The 22,900-nt window shown below is 42.0% G+C and overlaps 2 protein-coding genes across 3 annotated transcripts in view; both read left to right on the top strand.

The window, feature by feature from the left end:
* kank2 (KN motif and ankyrin repeat domains 2) overlaps nt 1-15,573 on the top strand; it is a 45,475-nt gene extending 29,902 nt beyond the window's left edge. For both annotated transcript variants that reach the window (XM_080724678.1, XM_080724677.1), the window contains exons 9-15: nt 1,041-1,748; nt 2,345-2,432; nt 3,994-4,213; nt 6,482-6,624; nt 11,425-11,625; nt 14,096-14,194; nt 15,472-15,573. In XM_080724678.1, the coding sequence (XP_080580804.1) occupies nt 1,041-1,748; nt 2,345-2,432; nt 3,994-4,213; nt 6,482-6,624; nt 11,425-11,625; nt 14,096-14,194; nt 15,472-15,525 (1,513 nt within the window). In that variant the 3' untranslated portion in view covers nt 15,526-15,573. The remainder of the gene's footprint in view (nt 1-1,040; nt 1,749-2,344; nt 2,433-3,993; nt 4,214-6,481; nt 6,625-11,424; nt 11,626-14,095; nt 14,195-15,471) is intronic.
* A 5,618-nt stretch (nt 15,574-21,191) lies between these two features.
* LOC308283548 (hemoglobin embryonic subunit alpha-like) lies at nt 21,192-22,558 on the top strand. Its single transcript, XM_080723985.1, has 3 exons — nt 21,192-21,312; nt 21,721-21,928; nt 22,314-22,558. Exons 1-3 carry the CDS (start codon nt 21,218-21,220, stop codon nt 22,440-22,442), a joined length of 432 nt encoding a protein of 143 aa, XP_080580111.1. The 5' UTR covers nt 21,192-21,217; the 3' UTR covers nt 22,443-22,558.
* The last annotated feature ends 342 nt before the right edge of the window (nt 22,559-22,900 follow it).

The following is a 22,900-nucleotide window of genomic DNA, read 5'->3' as shown; positions in this document are numbered from 1 at the left end:
AAACTTTACAATGTCAAGGTCTCCCCTTAACGGGTCCATTTGGTTTCATTTGTATACTGTCAGAGTTACATACTTGTAAGGGTCAATTTAGACCTCCCAAAAGGATTTTTTTCTTTTAGCTTTTGATACCTTGTAGGTGGTTGTACTGTTAAGTAAATTGAAAAATAACCATAAAAAAACTACATGAAAAAAGAATTGTGATACGATTGTGTATCGTGATACTGCTTGGAAAAATATTGTGATATAGAATTTTTCCATATCGCCCACCCCTAGTTGACAGGTAGTCTATTTAAAGTGTCAAAAGGAAGTACAAAGATGATTTGATGATTGATAAGATGATGTTTTGGGCAACTGATTTCTTTGAAGTTTGCCTCAGACTCAGAGTGCTCCTTATTACTGTAGCTCCTTTTTTTGGTCGTTTTTTAACTCCTTGGTGTTTCCCTCGGCCTCAGGAATGTAAACACTCGGGCGTGGGGAACTGGGCCGAGCCTATATTTGGCACACCACAAATTACCATTAAATGGTGGGACTCTAAAGCCTAACTTCATTGTATGACAGTGTCATGCACTGTCCGAAAATAGCTGACCTACAAGCTCACAACTCGTCACATCCACCAGCCTGTTGTGAGCTTGTAGGTCTTGCTATTTTTGGCACACAACACCGTAGTACGACGCAGCATAAATTAGGCTTAATGACCACAAACCCAAGCCACTCTGTCCCAAGACTTAAATATCGTCACTGTCGGGCAGAAACCTCGTATCTCCAAGTTTCAAATTTGTATTCTTTTCACAAAGTAAAGCCCTGCTTCATCATACAAGGCCTTCGCACAAAAGTAGTGAAAACAGCAGATCTACAAGCACACAACGACTCGCGGTGCGAGGCGTTGTGTGCTTGTAGTTCGGCTGTTTTCACTAGTTTAAATCATTATTAAAATGACGACAGTTTTGGACATACAAGGTTTCCACCCGACAACGACGATATGGTCGATGTATGCCGTGCTAACATATTACAGATTGACAGTGAAGCGTGTTGTCTCGTAGGTACGAGTCCACCTCGTCTGAAGACAGCAGCAGCGAGAGCTCAGAGGAGAGCGACTCCAGCGAATACCACGAAGCCAGAGAGAAGCTGCCGTCAGAGTCGAGCACCGTCCAGCACCAGCAAAACACAGCCGCTCCAGAGGAGCCTTCTTCCCAGCCCCAGGAAACCAACCTCACCTCACCTCAGCAGACTGCCACCACCAGCCCACCGGTTGCCATAACCGACGCTCAACCAAGCACCAGCCAGGAGGAGGCCAGCGAGCCACCAGCTACGAACACTGTGGCACAAACATGTGCCTCTCAGTCGCCAGCCGCTGACCTTACTCCCCTCTGCCCGGAGAACCATCCCACGCCCGAAAAGAGCGTCGACCAATCATCGGGAACGAACGCCGTCCTTCAGGAGACTACCTCCACATCATCTAGCACTGAACACACTTTCGAAGCGAGCTCTGTGACCACAGTGACTTCTTGTTCCCCCCCGCCCCGCACCACTCAGACTGAAACCACTGACCCCGCCCAGCAGCAACACACCGTCCAATCAGAAACGACTGACCTCGCCCCTCAGCAGGGGACAAGCCAATCGGACTCGGAGCAGAGCTCCCAGATCAGGATAACCCAGTCTTCCTCGTCGTCGTCGTCTTCTTCTTCAAATCCAGCAGCCGAGAGCAGCACTAATGAGGCTGCGTCAGCTACAGGCACACAGCAGAGCAGGTAAACACGGCAGATTCTGCTAACAATGTTCAAGGCGTCGCTGTCCAGCGGAAACCTTGTGTGTCCAACACTGTTACTTTTCAGGGAATTGAAAAACAAAAACCGTGGGCCTGGAAGGGGACCCAAATACATTTGGTTGAGAATCAAAGGGGTAAATTTACTTGACGCTTGACCCTAAATTTACCCCCATTGATTCTCACCCAAATGCATTTGGATCCCCATCCGGTGCCTTATTTGTGTCCCCATTCAGGGCCATGCATTTGGGTCCCCATCCAGAATCAATGGGGTTAAGTTTACTATAATCATTTTTTTTGCCTTAGGAATGCGACAAATACAAAAAAATTGTATTGAACTCAAGTCTCCATGGCATGACTAATCAATAGAAAAAAAAAACATTTTGGGGGTGAACTACTTACTCCTTTAAGACTCAACCACTGTCACTTATAGATCTGTTATTTTTGCTGCTCTTAGTATGACGACGTTCATTTACCTGAAAGAAACCATGAAAAGTTCAACCAATGTTTGCTAAAGCCTGAATGTGGCTTTATGGGTGTGTGGCAAAGGGCTGATATTGTGTTGTGTTTACTTTGTCCCAGACTGGAACTGAGTGACACTGTGCTGGCAGCTCTTCATGCCCTGCAGAAAGCCCTGGGGGAACCCAATGCCTTCAGCCAGCAGGAAGCGGTATGTATCCTCCAAGTTTCATTTGATTGATTTGGCTTTCTGTTGCATGTGCAGCATGTGTAGTACAGACAGACTAGGACATTCACCAAATATTCGAATATTCGAATATCAAAGTCACTATTCGACGTTGTTGAAGTCGAATATTCGCTTATATTATTTTATTGTTTTCTCTTAGATATAGTTTATAAAACTTGGCTAGATAGGAAGTCATAAGAATGAGTTGTCAATGCCCCTGGTGGATGAATTTGTAAATGCTCTATACCAGGGGTTCTCAAACTTTTTTAGGCTGTGACCCCCAAAATAAACATATTTGAACTGGGGACCCCCACCATGACAAGCACTTGGAATTGTAGGTATTACATTTAATGTGACTCGGTTCCGCAGATAAATATTTGCGAGGCGTTGTGAGCATGTAGATCGGCTATTTTCACAATGTTTGCCTCTTGCTTACTTAATATTTAACAGTTTGACCAGTCCTGTCGAATATTCAACTATTCGAATACTTTGAGGTCGAATAATTCGAATACTAAAAATCACTATTCGTGAATGCCCTAAGACAGACATGCATCTAAAACAAACATCAAGGATTAAACACAATAGAGTCAAGACGTATTGTGGTCTTTGGTTTCAAACAGAGAGCTAATCCAAACATAAAAAGCAAGGAACGATTGTTCCAGAAGCAGAAACGGAGCAACTCTCAATCTGGGTTTTACCTTAACGTAAAAATAGATCACACTTTTGGGCGTTTTGTGATGACATATCATTTGCTGCTCTGAGTAGCACATTATCCGGGTTCTCACAAAACCAGAATACATTCCAACTCACAGGAGAGTACAAATGGATCCTTATGGGTCCTTATTTGGTTCTCTCTGTAAACTCTTTGAAGTTAAAATAAGACTGTGAAACACTGAGCATTTTGTTGCTGCTGCTGCTACTGTCTGTTGTTGAGTATCTACTCTACTGTATGTCTTTCTTAGTCCCTTTTCCTGTGTGTGTGTGTGTGTGTGTGTGCGTGTGTGCGTGCGTGCGTGCGTGCGTGCGTGCGTGGCAGATGGAAGTGTATGACCTAATATGTTCCCTGTGAATGTGTGCCATGTTGTTTTTGGTTTTCTGTACATGTTATAAACTTGTATGAAGCCGTGCACTGAAGCACATGTTATTTAAGTATTTATGGCATCAAAAACAGCTGGAAAGTATCTGGGCCCTTGTAATGTATTATAATAATAAAATAAACAAAAAATATCGTCACTGTCGGGCAGAAACCTCGTATCTCCAAGTTTCATTCAATTTGTACTTGTAAGCCCTGCTTCATCATACAAGGCCGTCGCACAAAAGTAGTGAAAACAGCAGATCTACAAGCACACGACGCCTCGCGCTGCGAGGCGTCGTGTGCTTGTAGATCGGCTGTTTTCACTAGTTTTAAATCATTTTTAAAATGATAAATACAAAAACATTTTGGACATACAAGTTTTCCACCCGACAACAACGATATATGAATAATATAAATGTGTTATGAATTATAAAGTGTGCGTGTGTGTGTGACTGTGTGTGTTCTCCTCAGAGGACAGCCTACACCACGGTGCTCCAGGAGTGGCTGCGTGTGTCCTGTCACAAGAACGCTGACACAGCTGTGGTCAGAGCCCACATGGACACGTTTGCCTCCGTCTCCCCGCAGCTGCTGGAGTTTGTGATCAACATGGCCGACGGGAACGGGAACACAGCGCTGCACTACACCGTCTCTCACTCCAACTTCCCTGTGGTCAAACTGCTACTAGACACCGGTGAGCCACTGCCAAACCTTGGGTTTGATACCCACATGAACCCTGGTGTCCCTGTCCTGGCCATGTCATCAGGGGCGTCACACTAAATTCTGGGCCCTGGGTACAAGGATTCACTGTGGGCCCCCCATGAATGTTAACTATTGAAAAATAGCAGATATACAAGCTCACAGCGCGGCACCGAGTGCCGCGCTGTGAGCTTGTAGATCTGCTATTCTTTTTTTAAATTGGGAAAATGTGTGCAAGAAACCTATGTTTCCATGTCAGTTGTGCTTTTTCATGTCAAGGACCACCAAAATGATATGTATTTGGCCACGGACCCCCCATCTCAAAACATTTAGTTCCAGGGCAGGGACCCCCCTGAAGCAAAATTTGAGTTGCAAATGTTCGCTTAAAAAATACATATATTCAAAGATTTGCACACATTTTCACGACTTTTCAAAAATAGCAGATCTACAAGCTCGCAGCGTGGCACTCGGTGCCGCGCTGTGAGCTTGTAGATCTGCTATTTTTCAATAGCTAAAGTTACTAGGGCCCCTCCACCTTGGGCCCTAGTAACTCAGTCCCACTTCCCCCCCCTCCCTTGTGACGCCCCTGCCTGCATGTCATTATAGATGAAAAAAGCAAAAAGTGGCGAACATTTGGACACTGGTCAACAAAGTGTAAAGTGTTTAGAGCTGCAACTATCAGTTATTTTCTTAGCGATCATTATTCCATAAATTTACTTTTTTCTTTTCGATTACATCTTTTAATTGAATAATCGAGTGTTTAAAGTTATTATATATAAACAAAACAATTAACCAATTGTTTTATACTTCGTCCCACAACAGTGTCATGCTAAAATTGTGAAAATAGCTGATTCTCACATGCTCACAACGCCATCGTGATGCCACACTTCATGAGTTTGTAAATCGTACATTTTCTCTATTTTTGAATATTTTTTCTTAATCTAACATGCCCAAAATAGGGATTGATTATCAATTGAATATTTTATTAAATTATCTATACATAATCTTATAATCGTTTAAATGTCTTATCATGTCTGTGCCTGAAAAGAGACATTTTGGAGAAAAAACGAAACAGATGTTAAGATAGATTGGTAAATATACGGTATTTGTATAAGATGTCCGATGCCACAGGATTATATTATGCTGTGTTTATCCATTAGATTTACTTGTCATTGTTATCCACAGCTTCTGGCCATATGTTATTATTGTGCATAAACAGTTCATTAATGGATTCGTTTTAATATTTTACTTGTTTTGATTTGTTTACATTTTCTCTTGAGCCATTATTAAACATCACCAAACATACGCAAATAACGTATTCATTGTTTGCTCTCAATGTGGTGTTAATAAGTCATGGACGTTTCAATGTTGTTTTGCAAATTTCAAATCAATCCCAGCTTGACTTTCCAGATCAATCCAATTTTCCACTACAAACAAGCTGGTTTTAAAGTTGACTCTCATCATGCTATAATGAAAGGACCAGAATCTAGTGGCCTCCTTGAAAAGCAAACAAACTATGTCATGCTTTGGAAATGGTCATGTATACCCTTGAGTCATGCTGTGTGCAGTGAGTCATATAAAGTCACTGTAATCAGGGGTGTCACACCAAATTCTGGGCCCTGGGTACAAGGATTCACTGCAGGGCCCCCCATGAATGTTCTTCGTGGATTATTACGCATTAGTGTGTGCTTTAACTATTGAAAAATAGCAGATATACAAACTCACAGCGTGGCATCTGCTATTTTTGTCTTTGAATATTTCAAATCCTTCTAAGGTTTTTTTAAAAAGCTACGTTTCTATGTCATTGGTGCTCAAACCTTTTCAAATTGAAGGACCACCAAAATGATATGTATTTGGCCACTGACACCCATCTCAAAATATTTAGTTCCTGGGACCCCCAGAAGCAAATTTTAGTTACAAATCTTTGCCTAAATAAATACATATTATATTCAAAAGATTTGCACACATTTTCACAACTTTTCAAAAAATAGCAGATCTACAAGCTCGCAGCGCGTTACTCGGTGCCGCGCTGTGAGCTTGTATATCTGCTATTTTTCAATAGCTAAAGTATAAAATAATTACGAAGGCCCCTCCTCCACCTTGGGCCCTAGTAACTCAGTCCCACGTTTTCCCCCCTTGTGACGCCTCTGACTGTAATACTGTAAGTGTGACACATAACCTTCCAGGACATCCTTCTCTAACATGTTACATGTGCCTATAATGCTCTGTGCCGCCACAAACCATTGTCTTCTTCGCTTGCCAGGCCTTTGTAATGCTGACAAGCAGAACAAGGCAGGCTACACGGCCATCATGCTGACAGCTCTGGCAGCCTTCCACTCCGACAGTGACCTTCATACAGTCCTGCAGCTGCTGCGCACTGGGGACGTCAACGCCAAGGCCAGCCAGGTACGCCCTCTGCTGGTGCAGAGGACTCATTGCACCTCTCTCAAGCCACACTGCCTTAACGTGAAATAACTTAAAGGAGTAGTTCACCCCCCCCCCCAAAAATACTTTTTTCCATTGATTACTCACGCCATGGAGACATTTGTTCAATAACATTTTTAGTTTTTTGTCGGGTTCCTAAGACAATAATTTGATTACAATGAATTTACCCCCATTGATTCCAGATGGGGACCCAAATGCATTTGGGTTCCGGAATTAACACATCTGTTGCCATGGCTTATTTCTGTCTGTACTGTGCTCTTGCCATGTTTTTGACCAACTTCGAAGACAGCCTCCGCATTCAATTTTATCGTGACAAAATCACACAACACATCGAATGAAAGAGGAGATTCTCTAGTTTCACCCGGTCCAAGAACCATGTTTCTACGATGTTCGCTTCTGTATTTATAGGCCAGACAAAAAAAAAAAACGGCCAAAAATGACCTCTTTTTAGACCTTGTTTTGAGAAAAACAGCTTTTAGTGAATGATACTGTATCAGGCTGAAAACTCACTTGATCTTTTTAGCTTTGATTTCAATGACTTCAATATTGTATTTACAGTATTTTTCCTTCAAAGAAATACAAAAGAATAAGACAAATAAGTGTTTTTTATTTTGTTTCTTTACCGTTTTCAATCAAGTGTATTCTTGCTAGTTCAGTGTTTCTCTGGCTTGTTCACATTGTTTCTCACATTGTGTGTCTGCGCGCGTGCATGCGTGCGCCTGTACGTGTGCACGTTCACAGTTCAGAGTCTGCATGCATGCTCGTGTGCGTGTGCATGTGCATGTTCACAGTTCAGAGGCTGCGTGCGTGCACGTGTGAGTTGAGATGAGGCCGGTCAGAAACAGCAGGCAGGCCAAGGAAAGTTTTCAGTTCTCCAAAGGGAAGTCAGCAGGCTCCTCTGCACGAACCACTACCTATAAATATAGAAAAATAAAATCCATTTACAATACAATACAATGTGTCTCACACACACGCACGCACGCACGCACGCACGCACACACACACACACACACACACACACTATTTCTCTCTCCCCTCCCTCTCTCTCTCACACACACACACAACAATAAATACTTTTTCTCTCTCTCTCTTCCTCCTTCCTCTTTCTCTCACACACAATACATTCTCACTCTCTCACTCACACACACACACACACACACACACACACACACACACACACACACACACACACACACACACACACACACACACACACACACACACACTACATTTCTCTCTAACCCTCTCTCACACAATCAATCACACAGTCAATTCAATGGAGCTTTATCCTCCCTCCCTTTTTCTTTCTCTCTCTCACACACACACACACACACACACACACACACACACACACACACACACACACACACACACACACACACACACACACACACACACACACACACACACACACACACACAATAAACACATTTATCTATCCCTCCAGCCCTCTCTCTCTCTCCCCCTCCCAGATGGGAGGAAAAAAAACACAAATCAATTTACACCTTTAGCCTAAAAGTTTTAGCAGACACATTTATCCTACCCAGAGCGATTTAGATTATAAAAAATAAATTGATTCATCTGACGATTATATAGGCTATATATATATAAAATACAAACTCACTGGAAAGTTGTGGTCTGGGTCTCTGGGAATGGGATGTGTGCCTTCGATCTCGCTGTGGTTTCCACTCTTCACCGAGTCAGTCAGGGGACTACACAACGCCTCCCCATGCGAGGCGTTGTGTGCTTGTAGATCGGCTGGCGTTGTGTGCTTGTAGATCGGCTGTTTTAGACTGCGACTTCTGAGAGCTGAATGGACTCGCGTTAGCGACTGGTTCCGCGCACCACCGCGACCAGCTGCTGTTGTTAGCGCCACCGTCTTTGAAGGAGGTGACATTGTTGTAATGAAATAGAACACGTTTTTTTGTCACAGTGACCCACTAACAGGACATTCACAGCAGCCCGTGATAGACTAGAGTGTGTTGTGATGATGATGATGATGATGATGAAGAATATGTTGTTTGTCACCGCGACCGACTAATTCTTGTGGGGGTCCGCTCACTATCCCGACGGGCCGCTGTTCCGGCTAGCGTGGGCAGGTTTTTAGTTACTGAGGTAAGGTTACTGAGGTGATGATGAACCACAATCGTTTGGAGTGGACCAGGAGGAACCAGGACATCACGGCGTGCGGACAATCGGTCCGGCCGACGGCTAAGCAGCGTGAGGACCCCGGGACATCACGGTGCGTGATCGGGACATCGTGGTACGTTGACCAGGACGACTTGACGGCGACCCGCGAAGGAGCCGTATCACGGCGTTTGGAACCGAACCGGCCCGGCTCCGCGTCACCGTTTGGAAGAGCCTGCCCGCTTGGAGTTGATCGGCGTCTAGAGAACCGAACCGGCCCGGCACCGCGACGCCGCTTGGAGAAGACTGCCCGTTTGGAGTTGATCGGGGACGGGGAGAACCGGCCCGGCGACGCGGCGGCGGCACCGCAGCCAGCACGTTTGAGCCACTTACCCAGCGAACTATCACCGTTTGCCGTTTGGAGCAGTCTGCACCGTTGGAGTTGATTGAGCAGCGCTCAAACGGTGATCATGATGATGATGAGTAAAATGGATAGTCCCGCTGCTGTTGTAGCGCAGCGTCGCCATCTTTGATGGTGAAGTAGAAATTACAGCGACCCACTCGTTTGTTTGATGTGATGATGAAGCTGCAGAATAATGTAACGATAGGCAGGCAGACTAGAGTTGTTGGTGGGTGATGATCACAACACAAGTAGATAGTGTGTCACAAACACACACCCTGGCTGGCTTGCTTCAGTCCATTGGTTTCACTTCAGCAGGGGGTACACTAATCTGACAATGGCGCCATCGTGTGTAATAAAGGTGAAATTGACTAGCCTGGACCTTTTATATATACTCTATGGCCTGGACGCACTGAAAAGCATTTCGTCATAGCGAGTTATTATGAATTTCATATTTGAGCCATTTGAGCCATGGTTTAGCAATATTGTGGTTCATGGGAAGCATTTGTCTTTGTTTTTGGTCACATTACTTGTTGAATATGTGATTTCTGACTTATTTTTTATCACAGAAGCAACAAAATTTGTCACAAGATGGGTGAGAGTGTAATTAACCTAATTAAGTAATTAAGGCCAAACTCGGGAAACTCGGGGTTGGCACAGCGGTCTATTTGAAAACAAACTCGGGAAACTCGGGGTTGGCACCATATGTGTTAATCGGGGTAAATATACTCAAATCAAATATTTGTCTTAGGAATGAGACAAATACAAAAATATATTATTGAACTCAAGTCTCCATGGTGTGACTAATCAATAGAAAAAAAGTCATTTTGGGGGTGAACTACTCCTTTAACTAAGTACTACAAACACATTCAGTACTGGCAAAGAACTGATAAGGCATTTATGAAGAGGAGAACTTTTAAATAATGCTACAACTGGACATTGCTGAATATAATTACTGATCAGCATAAAGAAATACTGCCTCGCCAATCAATCCATTGTCGTAGAATTAGATACCTGTATAGCAACACATCACATCAAATGAACTGAGAATGAATAAATAACCTACATAAGGTTTAGAGCAATCCCAGCCTGAAACATAATTGATCATGCCAGAGCATGTTAAATGCTCTGGCATGCCGATCCCCTTTCATTTCAAGACACAAAGCTAATTGAAATGTTTATACGGTATGTGCAATGTATTAAAATGTATTGTTATGTTGTGTTTATGTGGTAAATCATCCAATACCCTTGAAGGTCCAACAAAGAAAAACAAGGCTTTTTAACAAAGTTAAAAGGCCTTTATTGATGAGGATAGTATTAGTTCATAATAGAATTTGTCCAAAACTGGGATAACCCACGCGTAGCGGCCAGCACGGCCTTCTTCAGGGTATAGGACCTTTGAACGCAACTTTTTGTTGAATGGACAAAGCATTTTAAGGGGCTTACCAGCAAATCACATTGTCACACCAAAAATAGGAGATCTACAAGCTCACAAGACTTCGCCATTTGTGAGCGACTAATTGAGGTGAACAACCATTTGCGGTTGAGCGTCAGTGGCGGATGACGAAACATAAATCAAGTTTTACCCATTCAGAAAGGGTTATTATTTTATGCTTTAACTATTGAAAAGCAGATAGCAGATATACAAGCTCACAGTGCGGCACCGAGTGCCGCGCTGCGAGCTTGTAGATCTGCTATTTTTTTTAAATCGTGAAAATTTGAATTTTGACCCGATGCTATAAGTGTCTTTTGAATCCTTCTAAGACTTTTTGAAAAACCTATGTTTCTATGTCAGCAATCTGGCCAGCCATCGTCAAAGAAAAGTTCCTTTTCACTTAACTGGAGCTCAGTTAGTCTGTTCTTGAGAGACTACAGTGGTTCTCAAACCTTTTCATGTGAAGGACCCCCAAAATGATAGGTATTTGGCCATGGACCCCCATCTCAAAATATTTAGTTCCAGGGACCACCCAGAAGCAAAATTTGAGTTACAAATGTTCGCTTTGAAAAATACATATAGTCAAAGATTTTCACACATTTTCACGACTTTTTCAAAAAATAGCAGATCTACAAGCTCGCAGCGCGGCACGAGTGCCGCGCTGTGAGCTTGTATATCTGCTATTTTTCACTGGTCAAAGCATTCAATAATTCTAAGCCTAACATTAATGTGCTTCTGTATACGTGTATGTGTATGTGTGTGTGTGTGTGTGTGTGTGTGTGTGTGCGTGTCTCTCTAGGCTGGTCAGACGGCGCTGATGCTAGCGGTCAGCCACGGTCGAGGGGACATGGTCAGGGCGCTGCTCTCCTGCGGGGCCCAGGTCAACATCCGCGACGACGACGGCTCCACGGCGCTCATGTGCGCGTGCGAGCACGGCCACGTGGACATTGTTCAGCAGCTGCTGTCTGTGCCAGGCTGCGACGCCACTCTCACAGATAATGTGAGTTTCTCTTCCCTTCCCTTCCCTTCCTCGCCCCTGGCCTGGGCCCAGCCCAGTGGCGTCAGTTCAGAAAAAAAGCTAAGGTATGGCAACATGACTGGTGTCTTGCACGCGCGCGACACCAGTCATGTTGCCATACCTACAGTAGCAACAGGCATGATACATTTATTTTAAGAAGTACATTTTTTCCCCCCGTTTCTACGGTTTCTTGGGCTTGATATGGCAGCCTGGAACGGTTGTTTAAGTGCAGGCTAAACTTGGCATGTTAGTAAACGTGCCACAATTAACAATAATGCATTGCACCTGTGCAGCTGACCTGCGGAACCTGGGAATATACCATTTTGTCAAGATGGGGAGAATACAAGTGTGGACAATATAATTATAATACCTTGTTAAAGTGACCATTTTGTTACATTTTGCATTTGTAGTTATTTTACTGTAATTTAACAACATAATAACCAGAACAGATAGACAAAGAGACATTCATGGATTTATATTTAAAAGTAACTTTTATTTCCCCCCCCCCTGGACCCAGGGTATGGCAGCTGCATACCCCTGCCATACCCAATTGACGCCCCTGGCCGAGTCTCTTGTTTTCAGATGAACCATTATCTCAACCCCCTCCTTTCCATCTGGTCCAATTATTTAAAGCTGCCTTGTGTGATAAGCACCCCCTACTGGTAAACGAGGGGAATTGCCACAATAAGCTGCTGCTGTTGCACGAACATTGTGGGAGCTGGGCTTCCCTGGCATCTCCCATCCATGCAGAAAACAAATCATTGGTGTAAAGTAACTAAGTACATTTACTCAAGTACCGTACTTAACCCTTCGAGACCCGAATTAATTTCTACTGGCCAAAACAAATTAAAAAAAAGCAGATGCTGTCGTAGGAGTCCTAATCACAGGAAAATGTAAAAAAATTAATAATATTTTGTAAGGTTTTATAGCCATAAATCATAAATCATAAATCATGCTCTAATTTGCATTTTGTGGATATTTTTCACAATAATAACATATGTACATGTTCTAGACATTCTTATGATCACGAAAAAATATATTGCAGGCATTTTACTTATGTTTTAGTGAGGAATAGCTTCAGTTAAAAAGTGAGATGTTGTTCGTCCAGACGCTGGAATTTCAACTTCTCTGGGAAGTGTGAATGTCAGCCCCTGTGGGGAGTATTTATATGCAAATATCGTGGCCAATGGCATTGTAATACTAAACAATAGGATTTAAAAAATGTTGCCAAAAAGCAACGCTGGGCCTTGCAGGGTTAAGTACAATAGGTATTTATTTATTTCCAATTCTCAATACTTTTACTTCTATCCACTACATCTCATAGTCAAATATTGTACTTTTACTCCACTACAAATTATTTGAAAACGTTAGTTACTAGTTACTTCATCATTATTACAAAGCATACATTAACCACTTCCGCCACATATACATTTCGGCCATTTGAAAATAGCAGATATACAAGCTCATTGTGAGCTTGTAGATCGGCTATTTTCAAAAGATTAGTATGCATTTGAAAACTTGTGAAATGAGTACTGCATAATGAGTGCTTTCTACTTTTGGTACTTTAAGTACATTTTGATACCAATACTTTTGTACTTTTACTCAAGTCAATTAATTCAGGATTTTTACTCGTAACAGAGTATGTCTACTTTACAGTATTGATTCTTTTACTTGAGTAAAAGATGTGAGTACTTTTTCCACCACTGAAACAAACTGACAAACTTAGCTAATACTAGCAAGCTGTTTCAGTTTTGTCATGAAATGAAGAAGTACATAGACATAGTAATAGCCTACCTGAGTGGATTTAACGCTACTTTTTGCACAGATGCAGATCGTGGCTATTTATCCTTAATACAGTTAGAAGTCATATTATGTCATAACGGAACGCCCTCTTCCTTTGGCGTGGCACCCAGGTGGCGCCTAAACCCTAACTAACCTTTAACTTCACCAAAACTATGCCTAAACCTAACCTCACAGAAATGTGCCTAAACAACCTAACCTTCACCCTAACCCTAACCTCACAGAAACCATGCCTAAACCTCATGTCAAAACCACGTCAACCTGGACGAAACGCCGTGTCATAACGCTGTAGTGGGGATTGGGAAATGGACAAATAGACTTTTTTTGTTAGCTCTGCGCTCTGACTCTCTCTGGTGCGGTATCCTCTTAGATCATCAACATATAGGCAGTGGTAAGAGTTAGTTTTCTCTTTTCTTTATTGTGTCTTTACAGTAAGAACAAACGTTTAGACCATCCAGCCTTCGTCAGTGTGGGAAATTGACAACACGTTTAAAAAATGTAAAGTAGTTGATCGTCGCACTTATTGTTTGATAGCTTTTATATCTCGATGAAACCTTCATACAGTGTGTCGTATTCTCAGGCCTTGTTGTGACCATCACATCACATATTGCACAGTGTAACTTTGAACACCGTTGTCATTGTCCTCTGTCAGGATGGCAGCACAGCTCTGTCCATCGCCCTGGAGGCCAGTCAGAACGACATCGCTGTGCTTCTCTATGCACACCTCAACTTTGCTAAGCCTCCTTCCCCGGTCAGTGCTTTCGCAAAACGCTAATACAGTATATACTGTAGATGTAGAATGTACTGTAGATGTACCCTTGTAGCATGAAGACCTGTATCCCATATCGTTGTTGTCGGGTGGAAACCTCGTATCTCCAAGTTTCAAATTTGTACGTTCTTTCGCAAAGTAAAGCCCTGCTTCATCATACAAGGCCGTCGCACAAAAGTAGTGAAAACAGCAGATCTACAAGCACACAACGCCTCGCGGTGCGAGGCGTTGTGTGCTTGTAGATCGGCTGTTTTCACTAGTTTGAATCATTTTTAAAATTATAAACGCAAAACGAACGGTTTTGGACATACAAGGTTTTCACCCGACAACGACGATATGCTTGTTACACTGTTCTAGTGAAATGCACCTTAACCACTTAAACCCCGGCATCCTTATTGTGGGCTGGGCTTTCCCTGAAGATAGCAAATCGACAAGCTCACAACAGCGTGTCGTGCTGCGACGAGTTGCAAGCTTGTCGATCTGCCATTTTCGGTGAACGTTTTCCCCCACAATAAAGCGTCATTCCCACCAGGCACGATAAAGATAACTATAACTATAATTATCGGTAACAATAATTATGTCGGCATTACGCCAGGGCGTTGCGTCAGCGTCCACGCAGGGAGCGTTCCCTTTTTAATTAATGAAGGGTGCTCAATTGCCGACGTTGCGCTGCGTTCGGTGCCGACGTCGGACGCCCAATTCGCCCGGTTCTTTTTTTTACGCCGTCCGACGCCGGCACGACGCCGGCACGACGCCGTCTTTCTAGTGGAGCCTGGGCTTTATCGTTGTGGTGTGGACGCTACCATCCACCAGCTGAGAACGATTTTTATTGTGCCTAGTGGGAATGACGCTTAACAGAAGACAGAAAATCCGCTAGTATAGAGCCCTGAGGGAATCCGGTCAATCATATTGGGTTTAAATAGTTAACAACACTGTACCTACTATTTAATCTCACCTCATGGCGGCATGTTTGTGTACACTTCTACATATGATGCTTTCTAAACTTCATGCACATATCTGCTACTACATGTGTATATCCTTTTCATTATTTGTACCTCTTTCTATCCTGAGTTTTCTTGCTTTCACACAAAAACGAATAATAATAATAATTTCACCCTCTTCTTTGCACCTGAAAACCTGTGATGTGACATTAAAGTAGATTCTGATTCAGATAGATAGATAGATAGATAGATAGATACTCACACACGAAAACACTGCAAAATGGTTTAAATTTGATGCCTTTTTGTCTTCTTTTCTAGGTTTCACCAAAGTCTCCCCTCTTGGGTTCCCCGCCTGCTGGTGACTCAAAGTGACCCACCACCATGCTGTCTGTCACACCAGGCCCTCGGCCGCTTCACAACACATGCTCATATATCACTGTCATTCTTTATCTGTCACTGAGAAAGAAGGGTTGTGCTTGTGTGCATGCGTGCATTCACAAGTGTGTGTATGTGTGTGTGTGTGCTCGCGTGTATGCGTGTGTGTGCGTGTGTGTGTGTGTCATCCTCAGCTATAGCACTTGGCATCACTCTTAATACACTGCACACTAAAATCCTCAGAGTTAATTTAACACTCTCACTCTGAGTTACAAATGGATACATTTCAGAACGGGTACACATTATTGTGTATCATTATTTTATGCTTTAACTATTGAAAAATAGCAGATATACAAGCTCACGGTGCCGCGCTGCGAGCTTGTAGATCTGCCATTTTAGAAAAATCGTGAAAATTTGAATTTTGACCCGATTCTTTAAGTGTCTTTTGAATCCTTCTAAGGTTTTTTGAAAAACCTGTGTTTCTATGTCAGCAATGTGGCCAGCCATCGTCAAAGAAAAGCTCCTTTTCACTTAACTGGAGCTCAGTTAGTCTGTTCTTGAGAGACTACTATGTCAGTGCTTCTCAAAGCTTTTCATGTGAAGGACCCCCAAAATGATATTTATTTGGTCACGGACCCGCATCTCAAAATATCTAGTTCCAGGGACCCCCCCAGAAGCAAAATTTGAGTTACAAACGTTCGCTTTGAAAATACATATATTCAAAGACTTGCACACATTTTCACGACTTTTTCAAAAATAGCAGATCTACAAGCTCGCAGCGCGGCACTCGGTGCCGCGCTGTGAGCTTGTAGATCTGCTATTTTTCACTGGTTAAAGCATTCAATAATTCTAGGACTAAATGGGTTACCACTGAGGATTTAACTGTGTGTCCTTTGCATACAGTGTTCTGTAATGTACAGTCCCAATGGTGGTTGACATACTGTACGGTACGTCTCGTTCGGAAATACTGAATCTCCAGGACGGTCCAGGATGGCTGTACTGCAGGGTTCCCCAATTAGTTTTCCCCAAGGGCCGAATTATGTCTAGGGTTACCAAGCCGAGGGCCACAACATTGCAGGGGGCGACGGTGGCGTTCCCGCTACTCCAGCGACAGTTTTCGTCGTTGTCGGGTGAAAATCTTGTATGTCCAACACCGTTCGTTTTGAATTTATCATTTTAACAATTATTTAAACTAGTGAAAACAGCCGATCTACAAGCACACAACGCCTCGCGGTGCGAGGCGTTGTGTGCTTGTAGATCTGCTGTTTTCACAACTTTTGTGCGACGGCTTTGTATGATTTGCGAAAGAACGTACACATTTGGAGATAAGAAATTTCCACCCGACAACGACGATATACTAGTGTTGTTGCTGCTCTTATACCACCATTATGACTGGGGTTGGTGTGGGCCAGACAGTAGCCCCCCGCGGGCCGCAAATGGCCCGTGGGCCGCCTACTGGGGAACCCTGCGGTACTGTACGCGTTGTTAGCTTGACGATCAGTTCTTGTCAACGAGCGACACAAGTCGTGCAATGCCATATAAATTGAGCTTCAGTCGGTTATGTTAATTTCATTATGCAGGTCATTATTTGAAACTCCAAGTGGATATTTTACTAGTTTATGCCTAACACAGTGTATTGTCACTGTAACTATTGAAATTTGCTTTCACACGGTATAAATGTATTTTGTGTCACTGTCACAATCATTCATGCAATAACAAAAAGCCAGCAATGTCACAGATAAGTGTCCTTTACCAAATGCATCAGTTAGCTTATTGGTGCTGCAAACGCTCTTATACAAAACACATCTTATTAAACAATATATCAAGATTTATTTACCGTAGAATATTTTTGATAGTGTCTTTTTAGTCGAATTAAATGTCACAATTTCCTGTTTGTGCTTTTATTTCCTAGGTGACAGTTACTGTACCAATCTTATATCGAACCTTTGTAAAGGAACAGTTTGGGTTTTCACGTGAGTTTGATATTCCACACCATTACATTCCTGTCAAATAGTTGAAAACCATCGAGCACTACTGTTGCTGGGTTTGCAACTATTTGACAAATGACAAGACCCTTGGTATTTGCGCTATCAAGCCCAAATGTAAAAACATGGCCCTTTAACTAGATCAGTGGTTCTCAACCTGTGGGTCGGGACCCCCACGTGATTTTTTGAGGGGATCCCCAGATAATAGTAAAGTGACAATTTTAAGACCTTTTTAATACCTAAAAAAGAAAAAGAAAAGAAACATAACATTACTGCAGCAAAAGTAATCAACAAACTACAGTATACTATACAAAGTGGTCAAACATTGGCCAAATTGTCAAATAATAATAATAAGAAATAGACAAAAATTGTGAAAATAGCAGATCTAGAAGCTCACAACGGCTCGCACTTGTGAGCTTGTAGATCTGCTATTTCCACAATATTTAGTCAAACCAAATGTAAAGCCTCAACTCCTACATTCCAAGTGTTTATCAGGGTTCAAATATGATTCTTTTGGGGGCGTGCAGCCTGTAAAAAGGTTGAGAACCACTGAACTAGATGACACAAACCTTCTCACCCTCGAAGTTATTAAATGTTGAAGAGTTCTCACAGTGTTGACCATCATCTTTCCCATGAGCGGCCCCAAAGATATAACAACTACAGTATAGGATTGTATTGTCCTTGTCGGGTGGAAACCTTGTATGTCCAAAAACCGTTCGTTTTGAATTCATCATTTTAAAAACGATTTAAACTAGTGAAAATAGCAGATCTACAAGCACACAACGCCTCGCGCCGCGAGGCGTTGTGTGCTTGTAGATCTGCTATTTTCACTAATTTTGTGCGGCAGTCTTGTATGATGAAGCAGGGCTTTACTTGACGAAAAGACGTACACATTTGAAACTCAGATATGAGGTTTCTGCCCGACAGCGATTGTATGTATGTTGGTGATCAGCGTGAGGTTGTACTGTACCAACACAGGCCTGATGGGATCAGCAAGGTATATAGGAGGAAAAAAAGCTTTTGTATTGAACTGATATGGTTACTTTTTGAAAGTTATGGTACTATATTATGAGTATTTTCATAAATGAAGGTATTTTGGAAGGTTGTAAAAAGAAAAAAGAAATGAAGAAGAAAGTAACGAAAAGATCATGACTGACGTGAAAATAATTTTGAGCTTTAGAGATTTTATGTTTTGTGAGTGCCGACAGATTTGGACGGTGAAACCAGCTATTACATGGGGCATGCTGTTATGAATTGAAAGGCAACTACAAAGTCTTTGAGTGTTTTTTTTTTATGTAACATAAAAAAATATAAAAAATAATATATGTCATTATGCTAAACTAGCAGTGATGCATAGAATCGGGAATTCCTAGAAAAATATGTATTGATGTCAGAATTTGTACTTCAAATGTTTTTTTCCTTCCCCCTCCCCCCACACCTTTCATATTCACTTTTGAGCAGTTGAATTTTTATAAACTTTCTATTTCTTTTTTATTTTATTTAACTGTCTTTCTCTTTTTTATACATTTGAATTGTTTTTCACAACTACTTTATCTAATCGCACAGGTTTTTGTTTTTGTGTTTTATTAAGCTCTGTGTCAAATCCCAGGTGGTGTTCATCCTATTTTATGCTTGTGCATTTTGGAGGAAAATTAAATAAATCTGGACAGCACTGCTTTTATAGCTACTGTGTGTGTGTGTGTGTGTGTGTGTGTGTGTGTGTGTGTGTGTGTGTGTGTGTGTGTGTGTGTGTGTGTGTGTGTGTGTGTGTGTGTGTGTGTGTGTGTGTGTGTGCGCGTGCGTGCGTGCGTGTGGGGGGTACTATAGGGCATAGCAGTGGGCGTGGTTTACTGGTGCCACTATAAAAATTCTACCATTCGTTTTCCCCATAGACTTTTACAAAAATATTTATATAAATTATTTTAAGCCTAGAATCAAGCCACCCGGGATCCTGGTGAATCATGACCATAAAACCTTTGACTCTGTGAAAAGAAAAAAATGTTCGGGTATTTATTACAATTGTAGTAGGCCTATATCACTAATTAAATATTGAAATATTTGTTTTCACATAATCAAAGGTTTTATGGCCATGATTCTCTTGATTCTAGGCTTAAAACTATTTATATTTTTGTATAAGTCTATGAGAAAAATGAATGGGAGATTTCTTTTAGAGGCACCAGTAAACCAGGCCCACTGCTATATGGCCTGTATCAAACGATACAGATGGCCACGATGATGTTTTATTTTACTAAAATGTTACTTTACCATGAACCGTGCACACCTGTACTAAGGTAGACAAAAATAACCTCTTAGTTTGTGCATTTATACCAATGTTTTGTATGTTCAATCTCTCTCTCAATAATCTAAAAGGAAAGAAACTAAAATAAAAACATTCAGAGTGCCCAAACTTGCTATTCAGGATCTTACAACATAATAGCTTTATGTTCTGCATATAGTCGATGATAAACACAATTGCAAAACAAAGGAATGAAAACAAATGTTGTTATACCAGTGTGGCTGTGAGAAGGTCTGTTACTATAGGGTCATTTCCTTCTGTTGCTTATTGGTTTGGTAGAATTTCATGTCATGCCATGGCCCATCATCAGCTTGAGGGCGGAGGTACTGTAGTTTAAAGATAAGCATTACGTTTATCAATTAGCATAAGCCCAATACAGAGAGAGAGAGAGAGAGAGATGAAGTTTAAGTGACTTTTCCAGGCCTACTCCCTACTCACAACTCCCTGGCCTGTACTATCTGATTTTCCATCAAAGGAGAGTACATAACAGCAGTAGGCCTGCCACTCTGGAATTTCATACTTTTAGGGGTAAGGCCACTTGGCTTTTGGTGTTGTTATATAGTGGCTTTAATGGCATAGCATAAGAACCTATTGTGGAGGATTTTATATAGTACAATCAATGAATAGCCTATATATCAATAATGGTATTTAACTCTTCCGTTAAAAGTTCATTCATGTTCAGCCATGGACTATTCACGGGATTCATTGGAAGATGGAGGGTCACAATGTCAACAAAAGACACTGGTGTCTAAAAAAACATTATTGACAAAAAAGAGGCAGAGGAGAAAACTGTGAAATTATCTGTGGGGAAGGGGGGGGGGGGGGGGGCACAGCATCATGGCCACTGTGGCCTCGGGGCCTATCATTTTTTGGGCATAGGGCCAAAATGAAGGGGGCAGCCATTGCCCATGCCCTCCATGAAAGCCAATATATTGCCCCATGCCCTCCATGAAAGCCAATATAGACTTCCAATGTATAAAAATGTAACAACTAAATATGCCTGCATGTATTATACTGCATTGGTTCTCAAAGTGGCATCCAGGAGCCCCCAGAAGTCCTTGAGGGAGTTCCAGGGGGGCCCCAGTTAAATGATAGATAATTAGGAACTAAATTGATAGGGTCTGTAACTCAGAGAGTCGAGTGTACAAATGGATCAATTTGTATATGCAATACAACTTAATACGTCTGTATTCTACAGTGGTAAGTGTAAAACTTATAAACTTGGCAGTGCACCAAATGGGTATTTTCGAGAAGCCAGAGATAAGCAAATAGCCAATAGCACAGACACGTCAGGGGTGGAGTCTCCAAAGGTCATTGGCTGCTGTGGACAGGACAGCTACATATAAAGCATCGCACTCACGTTTAGCCTGCAGTGCCGCGAAGCAGACCCCCTGTAAAGAAAGCAACCATGAGTCTCAACGCAAAGGATAAAGAGGTCGTGAAGATCTTCTTCACCAAAATTGGCGCCAGGGGTGCGGATATCGGAGCTGAGGCCCTCTGCAGGTAAGAGAGAAATTAGAAGAAATAAAACATAGACCTAACTGCTATTAAAGTTGTATGCATTATTTATATATTTAATTAGACAGTCAAATAGAAGTGTTAATCTATCCATTTCTAACTCTGAGAGTGCTCACGTGTAAACAAATACCCCCAGAACTGATGCGCAATGTGCGCAATTGCGCATTTGTAATTCGCACCAATGTAATTGCAGTATTTTATATTTTTAATAATTGTGCCTGTTGTTCTCTTATAGGACCCTCATGGTCTACCCCCATACCAAGACCTACTTTTATTTTATATGTTTAATAAATGTGCCTGTTGTTCTCTTCTAGGACCCTCATGGTCTACCCCCAGACCAAGACCTACTTTTATTTTATATTTGTAATAAATGTGCCTGTTGTTCTCTTCTAGGACCCTCATGGTCTACCCCCAGACCAAGACCTACTTTTCCCACTGGGCCGATCTGAGCCTCACCTCCCCCAACGTCAGGAAACACGGGGGTGTCATCTTCAACGGCATCATGGATGCTGTGTCCAAAATGAACGATCTTAAAGCTGGCTTGCTGTCTCTGAGCGAGTTGCATGCTTTCATGTTGCGTGTAGATCCTGCCAACTTCAGGGTGGGTGGTGTTTATTTATTTTGTATTTATTTGTATCCAATTAATGCAACAATAACTCAATGTGTAGGTCTAATCCAAAAATATAAAGTCAAAGATGAATCAATTGATTGAAGACTTTATTAGAAGTTTGCATAGGAAAAGGTACAGTTTCATGACGGTACAGTTCACTGGTACAAGGTCTACTAAAAGGAGATCCATGAAAAGACTAGGCCTAAGCTTATTTCCACAGGAAACCATTGAAGTATCTCATATAACATTGAATGACAGACGAATAGAACACAGTACAGTAGATATGTAAAGAAAAGAAAAATGGTGGGAAGATGCGACGCGTAACGCAATAACACATAATAACACATAACAATAACTTGTTTTTCTTTATTCACAGCTCTTCATCAACAACGTCCACATCGTTCTGGCTATTACCTTCGCCGCTGAATACACCCCTGAAATCCACACGAGTGTGGACAAGTTCCTCAACAGGGTGGCGCTGGCCCTGGCCGAGAAGTACCGGTGAAAATACAAGCAGAGTTTTGCACTGACTGTTGTGTTATCTTATCCACCTCATAGGCAGCCTATTAACACAATGCTCAATAAATCAATAAATCAATAAATGGAATTGTTTCTCTCAGACTTCTGCTTTGTTGGGATTTCTTTTTCTTTTTCTGCTTCAATACTGTACATAGGTATAGGCCTATTTGGGTTTTGAAGACTATCCGGACTTATGACGCACTGTGAGAATGTTGGACATCATTATAGAAAGGTTTACATTCATAATAGTCCTATATTGTTTACAAAAATCCAAATTGAACAAGTGTGTAATATATTCCAACAGGACATGCTGCGCAAATAATTGATCCAACAATTGCACAGTCTAATAAGAAAACATCATTATGTCTGACAAATTTGGGGTCTTTTCTTGATTTTTCACTAGAAAATGTGCCATGTCTGTTGGGGATGGGTGGCAGTGGCAGT

Source organism: Nannobrachium achirus, assembly GCF_963921795.1.
Source record: "Nannobrachium achirus genome assembly, chromosome: 4".
Lineage (NCBI taxonomy): Eukaryota > Metazoa > Chordata > Actinopteri > Myctophiformes > Myctophidae > Nannobrachium > Nannobrachium achirus.
Note: the sequence above shows the minus strand (reverse complement) of the source record. Positions and strands in the feature narration are given on the sequence as shown.